The 22,595-nt window shown below is 37.8% G+C and overlaps 1 protein-coding gene across 1 annotated transcript in view; it reads right to left on the reverse strand.

Annotated features, from left to right (window-relative positions):
• The window catches only part of Rgs7bp (regulator of G protein signaling 7 binding protein), an 83,063-nt gene that overhangs the window by 19,817 nt on the left and 40,651 nt on the right, over positions 1 to 22,595 (reverse strand). Inside the window, exon 3 of the mRNA XM_090331872.1 lies at positions 10,749 to 10,879. Within this exon, the coding sequence (XP_090187998.1) occupies positions 10,749 to 10,879 (131 nt within the window). The remainder of the gene's footprint in view (positions 1 to 10,748; positions 10,880 to 22,595) is intronic.

The following is a 22,595-nucleotide window of genomic DNA, read 5'->3' on the forward strand; positions in this document are numbered from 1 at the left end:
TTGTAGGGCTTGAACTCAGGGAGTGGGTGCTGTCCCTGAGCTCCTCAGCCCAAGCCTAGTGCTCTACCATTTTGAACCACAGCGCTACTTCCAGTTGTTTGGTCCTTAACTGGAGATAAGAGTCTCATGGACTTTTCTGCCTGATCTGGCTTTTAACCACAATTTCAAACTTCAGCCTCCTGAGTAGTTAGTATTACAAGTATGAGCCACCAGTGCCTGGCATACAGTTGGTTTTCAGCATAGTATGAAGGGAGTATCACTGCTGTTTTTGTTGGATCTTTGCCCCACCATTTCTATGTTCCGTGTATCCTCCCACAAACACATACATTTACATACAAGACATGAGGTACAGAGAAAAAAAAGTGATGTAAGAGAAAAATATAACAAAAGCCCCTCTTGTTTCCATTTCTTGGTATTCATTTCAATAAATACTTAATATGATCATATGAACATCACTCCTAAGCCTTGGAATTCTCTCCTTTGGTTTTACTGTGTGAAATCTCTAGAGTCCGATATAAATTATCATGCCCAAGTGTATTTTGTGTGTGTGTGTGTGTGTGTGTGTGTGTGTGTGTGTTTTACCATCCAGTGTGTTTACTTGTAGGTTAGTATAGGCACATTCTACTTACAACAAATAAGGGAAAGCATGACTTCACTTATATGTTTTCCAAGTCTTTCTATTTCTTTACAAATGGTACAATATCATTCTTTACGATGAAAGCATAGAATTGCATCATGTATATATGCCCTCATTTTCTCCATCTATTCATCCATTGAGGGGCATCTGGGTTTGGTTCCATATTTAGTTTCTGCCTATTCTTTAGGCTTCATGTCTGTTCTAAGTTTATTGGTTAGAAAACTTACTTTAGAGAGAAAAAAAAATGAACAATTTGTCCTAGTATAAAGCTCTGTAGTCCTGAATTCACTTTCTTTCTCTCCTATTGCTGCCCTGTGAGGGGAGGCCCAGAATTATTTCACACTCCATTCAGCTTTGCTCCTCAGGACTGACATTCTCCCCAGGCCTCCTCCTGGGGCAGGCATTGATAGTCTGCTGCTCAGTGGGGCAGCCTGGTGTTTCTCACAGTTTCAAACATTCATTTCTCTGACAACATTTCTAGAAATCTTTCCTGTGAGTTGTGTTTGTTGTCAGGGTTTGAAGTATCTCTGGAATGGACTCAATTTTTGCAGAAATATTCTCCTGCTTGACTTCTATTTTTTTCCTCAACTTCTTATCTGCTGTTTTCCTCTGGTTATTTATTTCTACGAGTTCTAACTCAATTGCTTCCTAGTTTTAAGAAATGTTCTCAAAATCTGGTCTGTTGTCGTCATCCTTTGTTTTTCAGGGTCATGGGAGAATGTTCTGTTTTCACTAACTTCTATTTTCTTTTCCTATTACAGTTAGAAAGGCCCACATTTCTGAGTTATGGCCAATGGACCCTTCAGAGAAATGTACATCTCTTTTTTTACTGGCCCCCCCAAATCCTTTTATGGGATTTTCTATGCTTTCTAATGGATACAGACATTACTCTCTCCCCACCAGAGGAATGAAATGAGAATCCTGTCCTGTTCTACCTCAACTCAGGCAAATGGACTGAGATGTGAATGGAAAATGAACTCATTTTGTTAGAATCAGCTAAGATTTGGTCTTATCTCAAGCACTACTTCAATCTAGAACTAAAAGGAATTTATTCTTTTCATTATATGCTTTTCTTTATTTCAGTAGATTTTTCAGGAGGAAAGGATATATGTGCATGAGTTCAGTAGAATATCTCAGGATAAATTTTTCCTTTAATTACATTCTCTGTCTTTGACAATAGGTGGAAAGTCAAAACAATTCATCTCCTTATTTAATAATCATTAATTGAATTTTTACTCTGCTCCGGGCACTGCTCTAGATACTTGGGATATAATCATAAATGTGCTCACAATTATCAAGGTCTACCGAGAACAGAGGAAAAAATCAGGAAATGCCTTTACAAGGGAACACATGCATTATTATGTCACAGAGATGATTGGAGGCCACATGGAGCAGACATCAGCTCAGCCTTGGAAGGTTCAGAGATTTCTGGAGGAAGTCACATCTAAATTATAACCCATATAACGTGCAGAGATAAGCCAGGGGAAAGGAACAACTGAGAGGTGGGGTGGGATGGGCCATATGTCTTAAAAGAAACTTATGAGGTGAGTTCCTTGAAGTGGATCAAGATGCCCTGAGTATGGCAGTGGCAGGTCCAGTGGCAGGTGTGGGAAGTTTGCTGGGTAAGATGTGAGGTTGAAGAACTTAGCAAGGTCAGTTCATAGCTGTTCTCTTGAGTCATGGGAAGGAGATAGCAGACGAACTGTCTTTCCACAAATCCAGCTAGTTCAAGTTGAGATCCTGAGTCCTAGCTCCCTTCCTTTGCCTGGCTGTCTTCCAAATGGAGTATTTGTTCTCTGGCATCAGGTTGGGCTCTCTGCCCTGCTCTTAGGGAAGCAGACAACACACTTCCAGGTGGTGACTTCAAGTCTATGTTTTGCTTTACTCAAGAGAGCAAATGTGCATTTAAAATGATTTCTTATTATGAAATGAAAAACTCTGTCCTCTGAAAAATCAATTTCAGGCCTCAGTGAACAGGTGTTTTGACTTGGGCAGGAGATAGGGAAAGAGAGAAGAGAATCTTTAGAACACCTTGAATTCATACTAAGTTAGCAGTGTCATTGTTTAGAACTAGACCATCAAAGACTTGGCCACTTGCCTTAGGGTCCTGAAAAACTTTTAGCCTTTAGATCCTTGGAGATTTCCATGTATTTTTAGCCTGTTTACATATACTGTAAGAGACATGGTTGAAGAAATATTAAGGGAAACTACCCACGAAGCACACACTGGCTATTCTTATATTCATGAGAAATGGGAATTCAGGAAAAACAAGAATACTTCTGCCTGTGGAATCATTTCAAGATAGAACATGCAGCCCTGGAATTTCCAAACACTGCTATGAGAGGACTGGGTGAAGGATGTTTCATCACACTTATTCTGGAGGTCTCTTCCTTGAATTATTTCTCACATCTTCTTTCCATTTATTTGTGTTTCCTTGCTTCCCTTTCTTTCTTTTCCCTTTTCTTCCAGTCTTGCTTCTTCCTTGCCATCACCCTGTCAGTGGCAATGGAAGCAATACCATACACAGAGTCTCCACAGCAGGCATTAGTTAAGCCTCTGATGTTCAACAAAGTCGGTCTTACCAATTCAAGCACTTTAATCCAGGAATCAAAACAAAACTAACAAGTCTTGTGTGTTAATTCCGTATCAGTATCTTGCCATTTCATTAATGCCAGGAGCCTGTTTGCCCCCTTACTTTTAAAAATGATTATCTTTAAGTAGTTGTAGAGGGGTGGTGTCATTTAACAAAGCAGTATTTGAATACAATGCATTTTGATGTAGGTCTTTCCCCTTCAGCAGTCTCATCGCCTTTAATCCACCCCTTCCCTTACATTTCTTAATTTTGTGGTGTATACAGTATATACAATGAATTCTTGACTGCATTCTCTCCCCACTTCTACCCATGACTTCATTTCCTACTTTACTTGTGATCCTGAAAGTATGCTGTGTCACTTTGGACACAGCAAGCCTTCAGAGTAGTTTCTATGCTGACTCAATGTGAACAACAAAATGAACCTATGCAGCGGTCTGTGTCTACAGAACGTTTCTCATTCTCGTGAACTTTCATAAGTGCTAAGTGAAATTATAGGCAACATGAAAGAATGGGAGAACTGTAGGCCATCAATCAAGCAATCTAGCATTACTCTCTCCAGTTTCTAGAAAGCATACAATAACTGGAAACCAGTTATATTGACTCAGTCGGTGGTTTATCTAGGTGAAAAACAATTTTATAGGGTTTTCTATGTGTAATATATTCTTTGTGCCATTAAATACATGGCAGGAAGTAATAACTATGCCATATAGAGAGCTCTATTCTTGCCCATGCATTAGGAGATTAATATAGTTCATAAGAGCCGAGGCACTATCCCCTCCTCCACAACACCCCACATCCTCCTCCATACTCCCTGGGCCACATCCTTAACATCATCTGTGTCTGAGGCCTTCTGCCCTTCTCCGGTGTAGCTTAGTGGGACTGGGATAGAATGCTGAACTGACCACTTGCTTTGCAGCAGGACCACCATGAAATGTCATCTTGGGAAACTTATCTCAGGGTTTCAGGTTCTTCCTCTGTAAAACCAGGGAAATAATACTTAGTATAAAATGTGCAACATCTGGCCAATAAAAGGTCCCCAATGAAAAAATCACCATTGCTAGGCTCCTATTCTACAGCTTTGACCCACTCACTTGTATATGAAGACATGGAGACTGCACAGTAGGTGATTTTATAGAACTATAGCCATTTTACAGAAGAAGCCATTCTACAGTCCTGCTATAGGTCTTCTATGTCAGAAACAATGCTCATGAAGTTGTTGGTTTATGTCATTCAAATCAGATTCATTGTTATTCCTCTCTCCCTTCCTTCCTCCCTCTCTCCCTCCCTCCCTCCTTGCCTCCCTCCTTCTTTCCTGTATTCTTCTCCTGTCCTCTCCTCTCCTGTCCTCTCCTCTCCTTCCTTTCCCTCCACTAGAATGTATACTCCACCTGAACAGAGAACTCTTTGACCTTGATCACTCAGTCCCCAACACCTATAACAGTGCCTTACATATGCTAGATACACAACAAATATTTGTTTAAAGAACAAATGCATGTCTCCACTTGGGATTTGAATCACAGTCTATTTTGGATTTATTCTGCTTCATTTCTTCTAACTCACTGTTCTATTTTGGTGTTAGCTGCCACTTATATTGGGAAATAAAGCATTTACTTTTGGCTAAATTCTATTTCTGTCTTTCTGTTGCTTGCTCCTTCTCTTGGTGTAGACCATTTCTTGATATGATGCTGGGTAAATGCACTGGCTTCTTACTGTCTGGATGCCATTATTGTCTTGAGTTCATCCTATTTTGCTGGACAGTGGTTTACTAATCACTCATTAGAACATCTTGAGTTTACCTGACAACAGGTTTAAATTATTTTTCAACTTTCAACAAGTATCACTTTTCTTCAAGTGATTGCATCTCCTTTGCATATTTTTACCTGTGCATTTATCATAGTGGCACATTTTGGGAAAAGACTCCATCTTGTCACAGGGAAAAGAAGGGAGGATGATATCACCCTCAAAAAACCCAGGGACAATTTTTTTTTAATAAGCTATGGCAGACAGGCTAGTGGAGCCAGAAAGGACTAGTGACAGAGACACTGGGTGAGATGAGAACAAATATGGAATAAACAAGCTAAATCAAACTTGTAACATTCCATCAATGATGGAGAAAGTGACAGGACAGCTATGGTTAAAATGTCAGGGTCTTATTCCCTCAGAAATCCAGTTCAGTTTTCTGCCAGCAAAGTGAGTGAAACTTGTAATCTCATTTCCTTCAGTGCAGGACACAGGCATTGATAGCCAGGGTGATACATGGAATTGGTAATGTGAAATGGTTGCTTACCTAGCTAACTGTAAAGAAGCACAAACAATCTGTTTTCACTAATAACACAGAAATCAGACTGTGTCAAAGAGTGCTTCAATCAACAACTTACAGTGTTAGAATATGAGACAACAAGAAGACTAACATCATTTCCAACTTTCATTTTCTTATAGTTTCTCACAACCACTCTACCTGATATAACCCATCATTTTTATTGAATGTAGGTTTTTAGCACACATCACTGTAATTTAGCTTTAATTTTTGTCAGCCATGAAGAAGGAAAGCATTTTGGTAATGTGCTTCTTCATTTCTTTAGTGATAGCATGATCTTGTATAGTATAAAAGATTGTCAAGTAGATCATACCATATTTATTAGACAAAATAATCAGAAACAGTGCCTGAAACAAACAAGAAGGCCAAGCAAAAATATTGTTAAGGATTAAGGACACTTTCATTGTTCTAATGGATGAGAAAGACAAATTTGCATTACTAAACTGAAGAGCACTATAGAAGCTTTGAAATTAGTTCAGGCCTACTGTTGCAGAAAGAAATCACAGACCCTGAAGTGACCTTATAAGCCCTTTGTTTGCAAAGAGTAAACTCATGTCATGATTGGTCAATAAAAAAAATTAAGTAAGACATATAGTAGTATCTGTGCTTCTGATGACCGGAAAGTGTGCATAAAAAAAATCAGTGGTGAAGATTACTGTGAAGCAATTTGGATTTGCACGTTAGGATTTAACCCCAACAAAATTGACAAAAGACTCTTAGAGAGAGGCAAATTTAGTGACTTCATTACTATTTTTCCTTTCCTTAATGAAAGGAAAAGCTAAAGAAGAGGAGATGGTCAACCTTCAGCCCCTCAAAGAGGCTTACTTAATATATCAGCTTCTATTGTCACACTAAAAGAAAAACACCAGATAGATTTTAACTAGAAAGAGATTTTGGGTGTTATAAAGTCAAACAAGAGACATAATTTTCCTTAGGGACTTATTTCTCAAGAGAAGGGATTTTAATAAAGGTCCTCTGGGATGGGCTATTTCTTAGTATGAAATCACATAGAGGCCATTGCTTGGAAAAAGCATATATTTTAATGATATATTGGAATGGACCTTTTCATTGTGTCAGAATTCTTCCCCCAAAGCATCCACTATTGCTAAATGAATTCATTTAACTATCAGCTATGATATTTCTGTTTAATCTGGCACTATCTCTTCTCTGTATTAAGATTTTTTGCTTGGTATGTCAATAAAATAATAGTGAAAAGTGAGAAAACAATATACTGCATTGGAAAACTATTCTGGCAGCTTGAATTTCAGTATATATACTACTATCTAGTGGGTAGGTGATATTTTTGCTAATATATGATACAAAAAATAGGGGCCGGGAGTTTGGCCTAGTGGTAGAGTGCTTAGCATGCACGAAGACCTGGGTTCGATTCCTCGGTACCACATACATAGAAAAAAGCCAGAAATGGGCTGAGGCTCAAGTGGTAGAGCTCTAGCCTTGAGAAAATCCAAGGACAGTGCTCATGCCCTGAGCCCAAGCCCAGTACTGGCAAAAAAAATAATGCATACATTTCTTTTTTTTTATTGTTTTTGTTTTTTTTTGTCAGTCTTGGGCTTGAGGCTCAGTGGCTGAGCACTACCCTTGGGCTTTCTCAAGGCTAGAGCTCTACCACTTGAGCCTCAGCACCACTTCCACTTTTTTCCATGTATGTGGTACCGAGGAATCAAACCCGGGTGTTCGTGCATAGTAGGCAAGCACTCTACCACTAGGCTAAATTCCCGGCCCTAATGCATACATTTCTATTCTAGAGGAAAGTGGTATGTTATTTTTCATAATACCAACATTTGAACCTGGGGCCTTGTGTTTGCTTAGCTTGCTTGGCTTGCTTGTTTTGCTGGTGTTCTACCACTTGAATCACACTTCCAGTATGGCTTTTGAGTAGTTAATTTAGAGATATGGTCTCACAGACTTTTCTACCTGGGTGAATTTGATCTCAGTCTCCTGAGTATCTAGGATTACCAGTGGAGCCACTGGTGCCTGAGACTGATATCTTGATCCACACTTTGTTTTCTCTGTCCACCTCTACCACCTTACCTGAAATTGTAGTCACCTGAACCTATGTTCTATTACTTTATTTATTGTATACATATACTATATGTATGTATATGTATAAACATATGTGTATATGTATGAATATATGTGTGTGTGTGTGTTTATTGTTTTTTTCTTATCTGCATACCGTGAATCAAAGCTTGGTAAATCTTATTTTCAGAGCATATATCATCCCTCCCCCACTTCTTGTTTTCATAAACAGAAAGAACTGCTTGCCTGTTTTCCCTTTCTACAGAAAGATTTGCTTGTGTTTTTTTTTTCCTTGCTGGTTGATTCTCCTCTATTCAAGTTTTATGCAGAGGTTTCAAATTTCAAGAACAACACAACTTTTTGCTTGGAGCTTAATATACTTGCACTATATATAGTTTGTGGACTACTTTCTTCTTCAACTCATTATTTTGTCAGCTCATGATCACTGAAAGTTTTCAGTTGGGGTGTCTCAGGGAGTATATTTCATATGTTGAACATGTATTGGCTAGAGGCTTCTGGAAACAGGCTTCTCTATGGTTTCAATGTGGTAAAAAAGAACAAAAATCTAGTGACTGCAACTGAGATTTGCCAGTCAGACTGATAATGATGACAAGAGACAAAGAAACTGAGCAGTTTAAGAGGTGACATACTTTTTTTAGTTTAAAATTTTTTTGATGATGATGATGTGACATACTTTTTTTTTGCCAGTCCTGGGGCTTGAACTCAGGGCCTGAGCACTGTCCTTGGGCCTTCTCAAGGCTCTACTACTTGAGCCACAGCACTGCTTCTGGCTTTTTCTATGTATGTGTTACCAGGAATTGAACCTGAGTTTTCATGCATGCTAGGTAAGCACTCTACCACTAGGACAAACTCCAGGCCCCCAGATATGACATACTTTTATATTTGTGTTCCAAACCAAACCCAAGCATGCAATCTTGGGAAGTATCACATTTTACTTTTAAACAGAAAATGAGGTGAGAAGAATTTTCCTTTCCAAAGTCAATTGTGAAATGACAAATCTTGTGGTGGATGATAAAAGAAGATTAGGTAGCTGGGAGTTTGGCTTGTGGTACAGTGCTTGCCTAGCATGCTCGAAGGTGCTGTGGCTCAAGTGGTAAACAAGGAATTAGAAAGAGTGTAGGAATGGAGTCTCCTGTTTGGTAAATATGTTTCATCAGCAAGGAAGATTCCAGTGGCAACAAAGGCAGGAATGTTGCAGGTGTAGACCATGCAGAACTGGAGAATAAAACTGCCTATGCCCAGTTTTCTCAGTAAACCATTTAGGATGATAATCCTATTCTCTATGGGTCTCTGAGTGAAAATGAGAGAGAGAGAGAGAGAGAGAGAGAGAGAGAGAGAGAGAGAGAGAGAGAGAGAGAGAGAGAGAGAGAGAGAGAGAGAGAGACAGAGAGAGACAGAGAGAGACAGAGACAGAGAGACAGACAGAGAGACAGAGACAGAGACAGAGAGACAGAGACAGAGAGACAGAGACAAAAAGACAGAGACAGAGCAATCAAAGAAAAGAGTAAAAGCATTAGGCTTTTACTCAGGATATTTTGAATGTGATTGAGTGTTTAACTTTTGGATCATGAATTTGGAGTGTCAAGGAGCTAATCCCTCCAAACACACTTAATAACAAGTAAAGATTAAAACTCTTGCAAGATTAGCCTTTCAAAGAAAAGGCAGCAATAAGCATTGAGAAAATGTTCTCATGTCTTTGAAGTGTATCCTGTTTTTAGTCCTACTGGACACACATATATTTATGTGTATACAATATTTGATTTTTACAAGTAGTTTATGATTTCATTCTTTCCAAGCTGGAGTGCTCATTTGATTTCAAATCTTTAACTGTGTCTTTATGGAGATATCATTTAACTCTTTCTTCTATTGCTAAATTGAAATCACAGGTAAGTGTTACTTTCTTTACCCTCATCTCCATTTTCCTGAGCTTAAGAATAAAAGTTCATATTCAGAAGATTTCAATAAATTGCCATTTGGTGAGTTAATAAAGAAAATAAAAACAAAATCCTCCAGCAATGGAAACTTTTGATTTCCCTCCTTTTCCCCTTCCACCTATCTTGCAATAGCACTGGCTGGGTGGAGTTCCCTCCATATCCAGCTCTTTGAATGGTCCTTAGCTGCCTAACACGATCATGGTCTATACCATGACATGGAGCTAGTCCAGACAGAATGAAGCCCTAGACTTTTGTTCTATAGGTGGAAGAAGCTCTCTCTCTTTATATGTGTGATGAGTAGCACTGTAATAATTAGTTTGCTAATGTGGAGGAGGCCAGCTAGACAGAAAAATCAATATGAAAAAGAGCATCACTCAGACTAGGAGTCTGAAATCTGACCATAGCATGCAAAGACACAGCCAATGCTGAATGCTAGACACATCGAGTCCATGGGTTTCCTTTATAGTTTTTGTTTCATTTTGCCTTTTTTTGAGATAAAATATTGCTATTTTGCTCAAACTGGCCTTGAACTTTTGATTTTTTCCTCTCTGAGTCTCACAAATGCTTGGATTACAGGTTTATGCCCAAATCCTGGCTTTTTCAGTATAGTTTAAGCCAAGCTAGGAAATGAGATACTCTATTCCTAACTCTATTATCTGTTGAGTTCCTCCTACTTAAAAACCTTTGAGACACAAATATTTGTCTTTTTACAATTCAATTCATCTAGAAAAATTGCAGCACTCCTGAGGACAGGTATGATACTAGTGTTATCATTATATATTTCTGCTGCTGTTATTGATTCTACTAAAGGTCATATTACCAAGGGTAAAATAATAGATTTAAGACTCTTCCTACACTCTGGATCATAACAATTAGTACCCTTATGTACTTAGCAGTATTATGGACTTTCAAAAATTAATTCAAAGGACCAGGAGTGAGGCCTAGTGGTAGAGTGCTTGCCTAACATGCACGAAATCCCAGATTCGATTTCTTGGTACCACATACATAGAAAAAGCCGGAAGTGATGCTGTGGTTCTCATGGCAGACTGCTAACCTTGAAGTGCTCAGGCCCTGAGTTCAAGCCCCAGGCCTGGCAAAAAAAATTAACTCATAGACCAAATATTTCCTGAGCATTCTAATTGTGTAGATGGGCATGTATTATAGACACTTGGCAAAAGTGTCTGGCAATTTATCAATTGTAGATACCTTTTCGATGAAACTGAAGAGATCCCAGCAGACAAATAGATTTTAGCATCTCTGTTGTATACATTTCTAAGCAGCACTGAAGCTGGATGTAAAGTCGACAGATTTCTGGGTGGATTTCACCATCTTCTGGGCTATAAAAGAATGAAAGAGAAAAGTTGTGAGTAGCCACAGATTTTACTCATCAGCCATTTGTTTCATTCAGAGAGGAGAAAAACATTTCATAAAGATTCTCTTAAAGCCTTGAGTCTAAAATATAGGGCTTCCTGCTCTCGAGCCAACAACCAATATGCCAGTTGTTGCATGACTGTCTTTCTGACTAACCCTCTCCACCATCAGGTTTATGCTGAGAACTTAAAATCATAAATGCTGTAAGCAACTGCAAAATATCAGACGTTTTCAATTTATCCATTGGAAGAAATTTCTAAAATATGCATAAATCATAATCTGAGTCTGAGAAAAAGAGATTAAAATCCTTGTTTTTAGGGAAACTAAGAAGATCTGTTCAATTAACATTTGTAAGGCAACTCTTTAACATGAGATACCCAGTATAATACGATTAAAGAGCCAATTTTCAAATTATTTTTTATTGAGGATTTTTGTCTTAGTCTAAAACATATTCCTTTATTGTTTGCTATTACTAATTTATGAAAAGTCCAAATGTTTTTACTAAAAATAAATGTTTTATACTGGGCATGGTGGCTCACGCCTGTAATCCTAGCTACTCAGGAGGCTGAGATTTGAGGATCAAGATTCAAAGCCAGCCTGGGCACAAAAGGACCTGAGACTCTTATCTTCAATTAACCTCTAGAAAATGGAAAGTGGGGTTTGGCTCAAGTGGAAGGTGATTGCCTTCAGCTGAAGAGCTCAGGGACAGCACCCAGGCCCAGGACTAAGGTGGTAGACTTGAGCTGAAGAGCTCAGGGACAGCGCCCAGGCTGAGTTCAAGCCCCATGACCACTCCCAAATATTTTTTTTATGTAAAAAGAGAAATCCAATACAATTCTAATAACTGTACTGAGAAACCCAAATCTAAGTAAACACCAAACCTGGGCTCAAAAAGTTATTCTAGGTGGGTGTCGATAGCTTATGCCTGTAATTCTAGCAACACAGAAGGCTAAGATCTGGTGATCATGGTTCAAACACAGCCCAGGCAAGTGAAGTCCTTAAGTTTTTTTGCCAGTCCTGGGGCTTGAACTCAGGGCCTGAGCACTGTCTTTAGACTGAGCTTATCACTTGAGCTACAGCACCACTTCCAGCTTTATTCCATGTATGTGGTTCCGAGGAATTGAACCCAGGTCTTCATGCATGCTAGACAAGCACTCTACCACTAGGCCAAACTCCCCGCTCTGCCCTTCAGATTTTTATCTACAATTACCAGCCAAAAGGCAGAAATGGGTCTGTGACTCAAATGGTAGAATGATATCTATGATTGAAAAAGCTAGGCAAGCACATAGGTCCTGAATTTAAGTCCTAGTACTAGTGCACACACACACACACACACACACACACACACACACACACACACACACACAGTCCTGAGTGTTTACCCATATACGTGATAAGATATGCAATAACCACTTGTATCATTTGGCTAGGAGAAATGAAGTCCATTGTTGATAAAATAACTCTATTTGATACACCACAAAAATAGCATATGTTGATCAATGTAAAACTAAATAACAGAGGTGATGTTTATAGATTTGAGATGAAATAAAATCTGAAAGTGAAGTCTATGAAGTGTCTATTATTGGTCTTTATAACCCCCATCCATTTGAAATGCAATGAAGTCTGATTAAACAACGTAGCATTCGGACTTGATTTGTAAAAAGAAAGCAGGCCAGTGGCAAAATGTCAGGGATAATTATCAGAAAAAAAGGATGATAGCTTTCTTTTTGCATTCTGAAATCACAGTGAAAAGATTTTGTATATATCCTACATTTGTCAATGGTCATTGATTTTTATTCTCAATGCTTCTTTAGCCATCGAACAAGTGTATATCTAACTACATGGCTTATATAACTCAGGAAAAGGCAAAACTCTCTGCTCTAGCATTTATGACTCCACCTGCACAGTCACCCAGGGTCTTTCTGGGTCAGGTAGAATAAAGTGCTTTCAAGAACTGACATGCAAAATTTCATTTTATGTAGACGTGAGAAGACTATAATACTTTTTCATTTTGTCATTTGCCCTTAGGGACCAGACCTGGCCCAACACTGGCAGCCAGGAATCTCAGGTGAAAGCCTCAGGTATTCTACAACTTTTTCCCACAGACACCTTCTACCTTCAAGCTGGAAGCATTTCCACCAGCCCATCTCAACCTACAGAGACAGAACTACACACACACACACACACACACACACACACACACACACACGCATGCACGCACGCACACACACACACACACACACACACACAATTTCAGGTTGTATTCAAACCCTTGGAAATACATCTATTTCTCCACTTGCTTGGTGGCCCTGTGAGGTCCTAAACAATTGATGGGACTGAATAGCTTTATAATAAAAAGTGATTTGGATACATTTTCTGAGAATACCTTGCTTTTCATAGAAAAACTGAAGAGACTGTCTTATTCCAAAGGCAAAGTAGAAGGAAAGTATTTTAAGACATGATGTTTCATCATTCCGATCACAGCTGCCTGTTCTCACCTATGCATAGTCTGGCCTTGGTGGTGCTTTTGCAGATTAAAGAAACAAGTCCCTGTAATAATTATATGTATTATGCATTTTATGGGTTGGACAATTAGCCAGTATAGTATTATTTCAAGTCATTTTCAGACACAAGACATACATGCTAGTGATCTGAAGTAAGCAAACCATGTATATAAACAACAGTGTACATCAGTTGACATGCTAAATGAAATCTCTTTGCACAACTATTTAAAGATAATATGATTGATTAAAGAAAAGAAGATATTTGATATAGTTTTAATAAACATAACAAGGTATTAATGTATTGTAAAAGCCAACATATTTTATTATTTACAACTAAAAGATGATCTTTTGAAAAAACAAAGATTGAAGTGTCTAATTCAAACTGTTTCCACAGGCATCATTTCTCCAATGCCTCTGTCTTCCTTGGAGATTCTAAAAACTAGGAAATCCTTGTGCCTCTTCTAAGTGTTAAGGAACTGAACAGATTTCACCAGAAATGAAATCTGCCTCATCAAAATGAACTGATGTTTAAGATGCAGTATAAATATTCTGGTTAAAATTTTATTCACATTCTCATATATTATCCTTTAATATCTTGGGAAGTTATAAATAAAGTATTTAAAAAGCAGTAGGAAAGCTAAAATGCCTTTCATATTAGTGTTTTGAGATGCCAGACCAGTTTTTATTAACCTTTGGATTTTTATAATTTATTTCTTCAATTTTAGAGCTCTAAAAGCTATATTGCTCTAATTGATTACTAAAAGTGCATTAAGAGACAAATTGTCCAGTGGGTTATAATATGTCTAATGTTATAAGTAGTGAGCTGAAATAGACATTTCAGAAGCATTAAGTGCATTTAGGTTAATTTCATAGCAAATGAGCAAGAGCCAGAGTATGGAGAATAAGGGGGTAGGGGGAGTGGGAGGAAGCAAGCAATTTAAATGTTTGAGCAATTAAAATTTAATTGCAATTTAAATCCTAAGGGTAAATGACAAGATCTAAGGAAATATTTACATTAACATACAAGTCAACCTGTAGACTTCTTCCCACTAGCTGAAAACAGTTTTTGCTCCCTACTCCTTAAGCTTGCTCTAACATGAGGCCCTCTCACTAAGCAAATTTTAGGTCTAGGTGGGTTGCGCCTTAGGTGCTGGACATTTGATTCAGTAAAAGAAGTTTGATAAGTTAATAACTAGGTTTTCATGACTTTTTTTTTACAGAATGTATGTCAAGAGATAAACTGATCATTTTGATTAATTTCAAAATTTCATGTCTATACAAATCTTAAAACTTCTTTTTTCTTATATTTTTATTGTAATTAATAGAGGGGTTGCAGTTATATTTACCACATAGAAGGTGCATTACTTCACATACATTGATACCCTTTTTCATGTTTTTATCCTCATTTCCCTCCTCCCACCCCCTCCTCTCAAATCTTAAAACTTTTGAGCTCAAGTTATAGAGCTCATCATGAATCCAGAAACATTTAGAACAATCCTCAATTTTTTTTGCCAGTTGTGGGGCTTGAAATCAGGGCCTGAGCACTGTCCCTGAGCTTTCACAAGGTTAGAGCCCTACCACTTGAGCCACAGCACCATTTCTGGCTTTTTTTCTATGTATGTGGTACCAAGGAATCGAATCTGGGTCTTTGTGCCTGCTAGGCAAGCACTGTACCACTAGGCCAAACTTCTGGCCCCAAATCCTCAATTTTTAAATCTGTCTTTTAATCAACTCATTAATAATAAGAATTCAGATTAAGTAATTTAGTCATACAGCCTTAAAAAGCCCCTAAACTGCTATAGTAATAGGAAAATAAGAAAACGTAGACTGTCTTAGTTATTTTTTGAAAATGGAAACTCAATTGTAACTTAATATTTTTCATTAAAATGGGGTTGTACCAAACTGAAGTTTCTGCATGCTGCACGACAAAGGACATAGCTAGCAAGATATATAGAAAACCCATAAATTAGGAGATCTTTACTAGTTATGCATCAGACAAGGCCCTTGTATCTAAAATATATTTAGAGCTCAAAAAATGAACCTACCTCCAAAAATAAATCTTCCAAGAACAACAACTCAATTAATAAATGGGCTAAAGACTTAAAGAAGAAGAAATAAGAATGCCCAATAGACACATGGAGAGATGTTCAATATCTCTGGCCATAAAAGAAATGCAAATCAAAACAACATTTGAGATTCCACCTCACCTCAGTTAGAATGGTCATGATCAAGAACTAGTAATAATAGATGCTGCTGGGTATGTAGCCATTCTCACTGTTGGTGAGAATGTAAACTTGTTGAGGCACTCTGGAAATCAGTTAGGAGGTTCCTCAAAAGGCTAAATATAGGATGTCTCTATGTCTCAACAACCCCACTCTTCGGCATTTTCCCAGCACAACCATGCCCATTGAAGCATTGTTTATCATAGCTATAATATGGAGTTAACCCACATTCCCCTAAGTGGAAGAATGGATCAAGAAAATGTAGCATATATACACAATGGAATTCTATGATTCCATCAGAAAGGATATTGCTTCATTAGTACAGAGATGGAAAGACTTGGAAAAAATCCTATTAAGTAGAGTAATGCAGACCCAAATAGGCTGCATGGTTCCCCTCATTTGTAATAATTAGACTGTGTCTACAAATCTACAAATAAACCCAATGGGTAGTAAAAGACAAATAATTGCACTTAGACATGATTAGTAAAACCCAAGCAAGATATTCATACAAGAGACTTAGAAAAAAAGAAGAAAAGGCTCTGCCTAAGAGAATGAAGACATTCACAGATGGATCCATACAACAGTGTTCATAGTACTAGAATAACCAGAAATTGGAAATAGCTAAGTGTCAATTAAGAAGATAAAAGATTTTGGTATTTCTACTAAAGGGCAAAATAGTGAACAATTGAAAAGATGAACTCCTGTTAAAAAACATGATTGTATTACAAAGATTTTATTTATTTATTTGTTTGTTTTTATGCTGGTACTTGAAATTGAACATAGGGTTTCAAGTTTGCTAAGCAGCTACCATCCCCTTTGAGCCATGCCTCCAGCCCCTACAAAAATATTTTGAGCAAGGAAAACTTTACACAAAAAAGTGAATGAAATAAGATTCCATACACAAAGTTAGAGTAAAGGTAAAACCAATTGATGATGAAAAATTATTAGAACAATGAGCTACCACATAAATATGACAAAAATTATCGAGTTGTACACCTTATATTTGGTCATTTGTTTATATGCAAATTGTACTTCAATATGAAACATAATTTGTGATTTACACACTGAATTGTTAGGGGTAAAGTTTTTGGACGTCTATAAGTTCAGAAAAGTTATATGACTGAGTTATATACTGGTGGCTCATACCTACAATCCTGGCTACTCAGGAAGATGATAATTGGGGATTATGGTTCAAAGCTAGCTAAGGCTGAAAAGTTTGTGAGGTTTTATCTCCAATTAATCAGCAAAATGTTAGACTGAAAATATGGCTCAAGTAATAAGTGCAAGCCATATACAAGCAAGCTGAGCAAAAGTGAGAGACCTGAGTTCAATGCCTGGGATCTGCATAAAAGAAAACTTAAGAAAAGTTGTATGGATTTTTAGTTAGATAGAGGGAGAGGCAGGTACTAAAATAAGTTTATAGAATGCAATATTAATCTAGGAGTGGGTATGTACTTAATGTGTGAAGGTTTACTTTTCACCCCAATAATCACATGAATAAAACAACTGGGAGGATTTGTGGCTCCAAAGATCAATTTAAGAGTTTTAATGGGAAAAAATGGGCCAAAGACTTAAAGAGAGTCTTCTCTGAAGAAGAAACAAAAATGGCCTATAGACACATGAAGAAATGCTCAACATCTCTGGTCATAAAAGAAATGCAAATCAAAACAACTCTAAGATTCCACCTCACTCCAGCTAGAATGGCCAGGATCAGGAAAACGAATGAGAACAGATGCTGGAGGGGATGTGGCCAGGAGGGATCACTACTACACTGTTGGTGGGAGTGCAAACTCGTTCAACCACTATGGAAAGCAGTATGGCAGTGCCTCAAAAGGCTAAACATAGAACTCCCCTATGACCCAGCAATTCCACTACTTGGCATTTACCCAACCACCCAGAAACAAGGACATACTAAACCCACTAGCACAACAATGTTCATTGCAGCACTATTCACCATAGCAAAGATATGGAACCAACCTAGATGTCCCTCAGTTGATGAGTGGATCAACAAGATGTGGTATTTATACACAATGGAATTCTATGCTGCTGTCAGCGTGACATCGCCCCATTTGTTAGGAAATGGAAAGACTTAGAAAAAATCATATTAAGTGAAGTAAGCCAGACTCAAAGGAACTTAGGCTCAATGGTTTCCCTCATTCGTCATAATCAGTAGAAACCTTGGGCTCTACTAGCAGAGATTTGCAATAGAGCAAAATCTTGATACATAAGGACATATAATGTGAAGCTAATTGAAAGGACCTCCAGGATAGTGAAACAAAAGCCATATAATGAATGATTGTTGTCCTTAATGTACTATGTTGTCTCTCATCTCCTTTGCTGTCCCTTGGTTATCTCATATTGGTATAGTATCTCACTTTGTTATCTGATATATTGAATTTATTTGTATTTGGATATTTGAAATTTGATAGGGAAGGGGGGAAAACCAAGACGGGTGGGGGGTGTGGGGGGGGAGGGAAACGGGTAACAAGACATGTGAAAGGGTATCAATTCACCTTCTATCTGGCAAATATCATGTAACCCTTTTACTAATTACAATAAAAAAATAAAGCAAAAAAAAGAGTTTTAATGGGTATTTTTCTTTAAACTTTTTTAAAATTGTAATTAATAGAGGGGTTACAGTTATATTTGTCAGCTAGAAGGAGCATTACTTCACACACATTGATACCCCTTCTCATGTTTTTGTCCCCACCCCCTCCCCTCATCTTGTTTTCCCCCTTCTCTTTCCTGTTTCAAATAAACAAACATATATACAATATAACAGATTAAAGGTAAGATATTGTAACAATATGAGAATAACCAAAGGACAACAAAAGGGATGAAAAATAGCACAGTTTCTTCGAAGATTTGTTCTGGAGAGATTCAGTTTTTTAGCTGCAGATATATTTTAGATATGAGGCCTTTGTCTGTTGTATGGTTAGTGAAGATTTTCTCCCACTCTGTGGGCTTTCTATTTAGCTTAGTAGCTATGTCTTTTGCCATATAGAAGCTCTGCAGTTTAATGTAGTCCCATTTGTCCAAATTTCTTTAATTTGTTATATTTCTGGTTCTTTATTAAGAAACTTTCCTACAAAGAAGCAACCATTCCATTAAAAGATGGGCCAAATACTTAAAGGGAGTCTTCTCTGAAGATGAAATAAGAATAGCTTATAGACAAATGAAGAAATGCTCAACATCTTTGCCCAGGACTGGCAAAAAAAAAAATAAATCTAATAACAATAGATGCTGGTGGGGATGTGGCCAGGAGGGATCACTACTACACTGTTGGTGGGAGTGCAAACTCGTTCAACCACTATGGAAAGCAGTATGGCAGTTCCTCAAAAGAATAAACATAGAGCTCCCCTATGACCCAGCAATTCCACTACTTGGCATTTACCCAATCATCCAGAAACAAGCACATACTAAATCCACCAGCACAACGATATTCACTGCAGGAGTATTTACCATAGCAAAGATATGGAATCAACCCTGATGCCCCTCAGTTGATGAATGGATCAAAAAGATGTGGTATTTGTACACAATGGAATTCTATGCTGCTGTCAGAAAGAATGGCATCACCCCATTTGTAAGGAAATGGAAAGACTTAGAAGAAATCATATTAAGTGAAGTAAGCCAGACCTAAAAGAACATAGGCTCAATGGTTTCCCTCATTCGTCATAATCAGTAGAAACCTTGGGCTCTCCTAGCAGAGATTTACAATAGAACAAAACCTAGATACATAAGGCCATATAGTATGACACTAAACGAAAGGATCTCCAGGATATAGAAACAAAACTCATATTAGTGATTGTTGTCCTTAATGTATTATGTTATCTCTCATCTATTTTGCTGTCCCTTGGTTATCTCATATTGACAGCATTTTACCTTGCTATCTAATATATTGTATACAGGTTTATCTGGTTATTTGAGATAGGATAGGGAAGGGGGGAAAACAAGATGAGGGGTGGGGGTGAGGGAAGGGAAATGGGGACCAAGACATGAGAAAGGGTATCAATGTTTGTGAAGTAATGCACCTTCTATCTGGTGAATATAATGTAACCCTTCTATTAATTACAATAAAAAGCTATGAAAAAAAAGAAACTTTAGACCTGTGCCAAGGAGACTAGTGTATATCCTATTCCTTCTTATAAAGCTTTCAGTGTATCTCCTTTATGGTCCTACACTGTCCTGCTCTTAAACTGGACTTGCCAAACTTCAGTGGTCCATTTATCTGTTTTTTTTTTTTAAAAAGAGCAAAATATTTGGTTTTTGACACTCTTCTTTTTTTTTTTTTGGCCAGTCCTGTGCTTGAGTTCAGGGCCTGAGTACTGTCCTTGGACTTTCTCAAGGCTAGAGCTCTACCACTTGAGCCTCAGCACCACTTCTGGCTTTTTTCTATATGTGGTACCAAGGAATCGAACCTGGGTCTTCATGCATGCTAGGCAAGCACTTTAACCACTAGGCCAAACTCCTGGCCTTTTGACACTCTTCTAGCGCAGTGATTTGTATGGAAGTTGAAGGCAACACAACAAAGACGGGATTTTGAGTTCTGGAGCCAGACAACAGGTTTATAAATACCGTTGATACTTAGAATTGTGATCTGAGGAAAACATCTTTTTTATAAGGAAATTTTCTATTACTGTAACTTTTCTATTATTCCAAAATACAATGTCTGAATTGCCTAGAATATTGACTGTAACAAGTATAATTTAATCATAGAAAATGGCTAAGAACTAGACTTTAGAAAGAGCCAGGTGGCTTATATTAATTCCTCCACTATTTATGACATGTGCTAAGCAAGTAACATCTGCATGTATTTCCACTGTCAGGATTGTGTGAAGAGTAAGAGAAGACCTTAGAACAGTAACTAGTTATAGGAAGCATTCCAAGTGTTACTTCAAATAGATCATAAGGAGATTCAGTTTCTTCTCCTGTGAAATAAGAGAGAATAACAGTAGTATATTGTATCTCCAGATTTTCTGTGCATGCATCAAATAATACTGTGCATGAGAAAATAAATAAAAATGAGAAGAATTCTAAAGAATTCTAAGAAGTTGCTAAAATCCATCTTGCATCAGAATTTATGTTTACTTTTCCAGCACTTATATAGAATCCTTAACTAAAAGTATTAGCTGCTTTTTGTTTACTCACAGTTCAAAATATAGACTTGGTAAAGTTAATATGCAAGTACACACAGAAAAGAAAGGGACTTCATGTCACCGATTTTGGCAATGACAAAGAAACACTAGGTATTTATCAGCTTGCAGAGATGGAAACTAGACCTGTTATAACAGACAATGTCTAAATTTTCATTTTGGAGTCAATTCTGTGGTTGAGTATGAAATCAAATGACAAGAAAAGACTCAGTCTAATAGGATAAGGAAAAGTCTGTGCACTGGTATCTCAGACCTGTAATCCTAGCTACTCAGCAGGCTAACATCAAAGGATTAAAGTTCAATGCCAAACCAGGCAGAAAAGTCCTTGTCCTTGGCATTTATTTACGGAGCAAATAGCTAGGCAAGGAAGGTACTAAAGGCCTCACTCATGTAGAACCACGTCCAGGTTACCTCTTCAAATATTCTCACTGCTTCTTCTTGGATAGATTCTACTCACCAGAATTTACCCTAATTCTATGTCACATTCAGAGCTTAGCCTTCATGGTTTCAGAAGATTTCTCAAGGTGGCCTCCTAAATCTAGATTATTAATAGATAGCCAGGAGCTGAAAGGGCACATATTTTTGTGTGATCAAGTTGTTTTTTTGAGGTTTCAAATCTTACGGTAATCATAGAGCCTCTTTGAGCTCACAAACAGAACAGATGCCAGACATTGATTAAATAACTATATTGTTTTATAGACAATAAGCACATAAAAAGAGAAGCTCAGTCAATTGGGAGAACAAAAGCAGAGCAATTTCTAAGGTACCCATACATATGATAGTTGAGTTTCTCCCCAGAATCTACGTTTACCACAAATCTTCCTCTTGTGAGTTGCTATGAACCATGTGCTGTAGGTGCAAGCCTCTTGTATTTTCCTAATAGGGTCTAAGCAAGTTTTGTGTTCCCAGAAGGCTTTGAAAAAGTGATTGCAGCATTTTCCCTCTCTGCACAGCATGCTGTTTCATGGGAACATATGGCTGTCTCTGTGACTTCCTCCCAACCCAACATGAGCTGGGATCAAACTCTGTCCTGGAGCTATTTGTGCTTCTGTCAGAAATGAAACTTAACTTTTAAAGGCAAAAGGAAATCTGAAGTGTAACTGACTTATCATCTGGGGACTACTTGGGTGCCTTTGTATGAACTGATGGGGCTCAGAGAGCCAAGCATCTTTTACAACTTCAGGCTATGTTCTATTCTCCATCTTCCCATTGCTTTCTGCTTGCCTTTTGCCCAGGACCTTTGCTGTGTCTCCATCACCCAGTGGGAAAGTTCATAAGTAAGTTCATTAGTATTACCAAATGCCTCATTCATTTTTCTCCATTTAAAAAGTTGAAAACTGTATTTAAATACTTAAAAAATCAATAGCCATCAGTTTCTCCCCATTTTGATACTTTCAAAATTTAAAAAAAAATCACTGCTGGATTCTAAGTCTTTTATTTACCATAAACATCAGTGTTTAAGGCAATATTAGGGCTTGAAACTCATGGCAATTCCAGTGCAGCCATGGGGATTTCTCAAGTTAGGAGAGGCAGAAGGAGTTAAGGGGCTAGGTATCACAGCTTCTTGTTCTTGTAACGAGAGGCTGGGGCTCCTGTTTACAGGTTAAGAAAAAAGTAACTTTTGTAAGGAAGCATTCTCTCATGTCTTTATCATCTCTCATGTCTTTCATGTCTCTCATGTCTTTCTCATTCTGTCTTGGCCTCTTCCTGTCTCCCATCATTCCTCGTTGAGAGTCTCAGCCTCCCCAAGCTCTCCTTATCTCCTCCTGACATTTTCCCATCCATGTTGTCTGACTGGAAATC

This window comes from Megascapheus bottae, chromosome 4 (assembly GCF_031878675.1).
Source record: "Megascapheus bottae isolate mThoBot1 chromosome 4, mThoBot2.hap1, whole genome shotgun sequence".
Taxonomy (NCBI): Eukaryota; Metazoa; Chordata; class Mammalia; order Rodentia; family Geomyidae; genus Megascapheus; species Megascapheus bottae.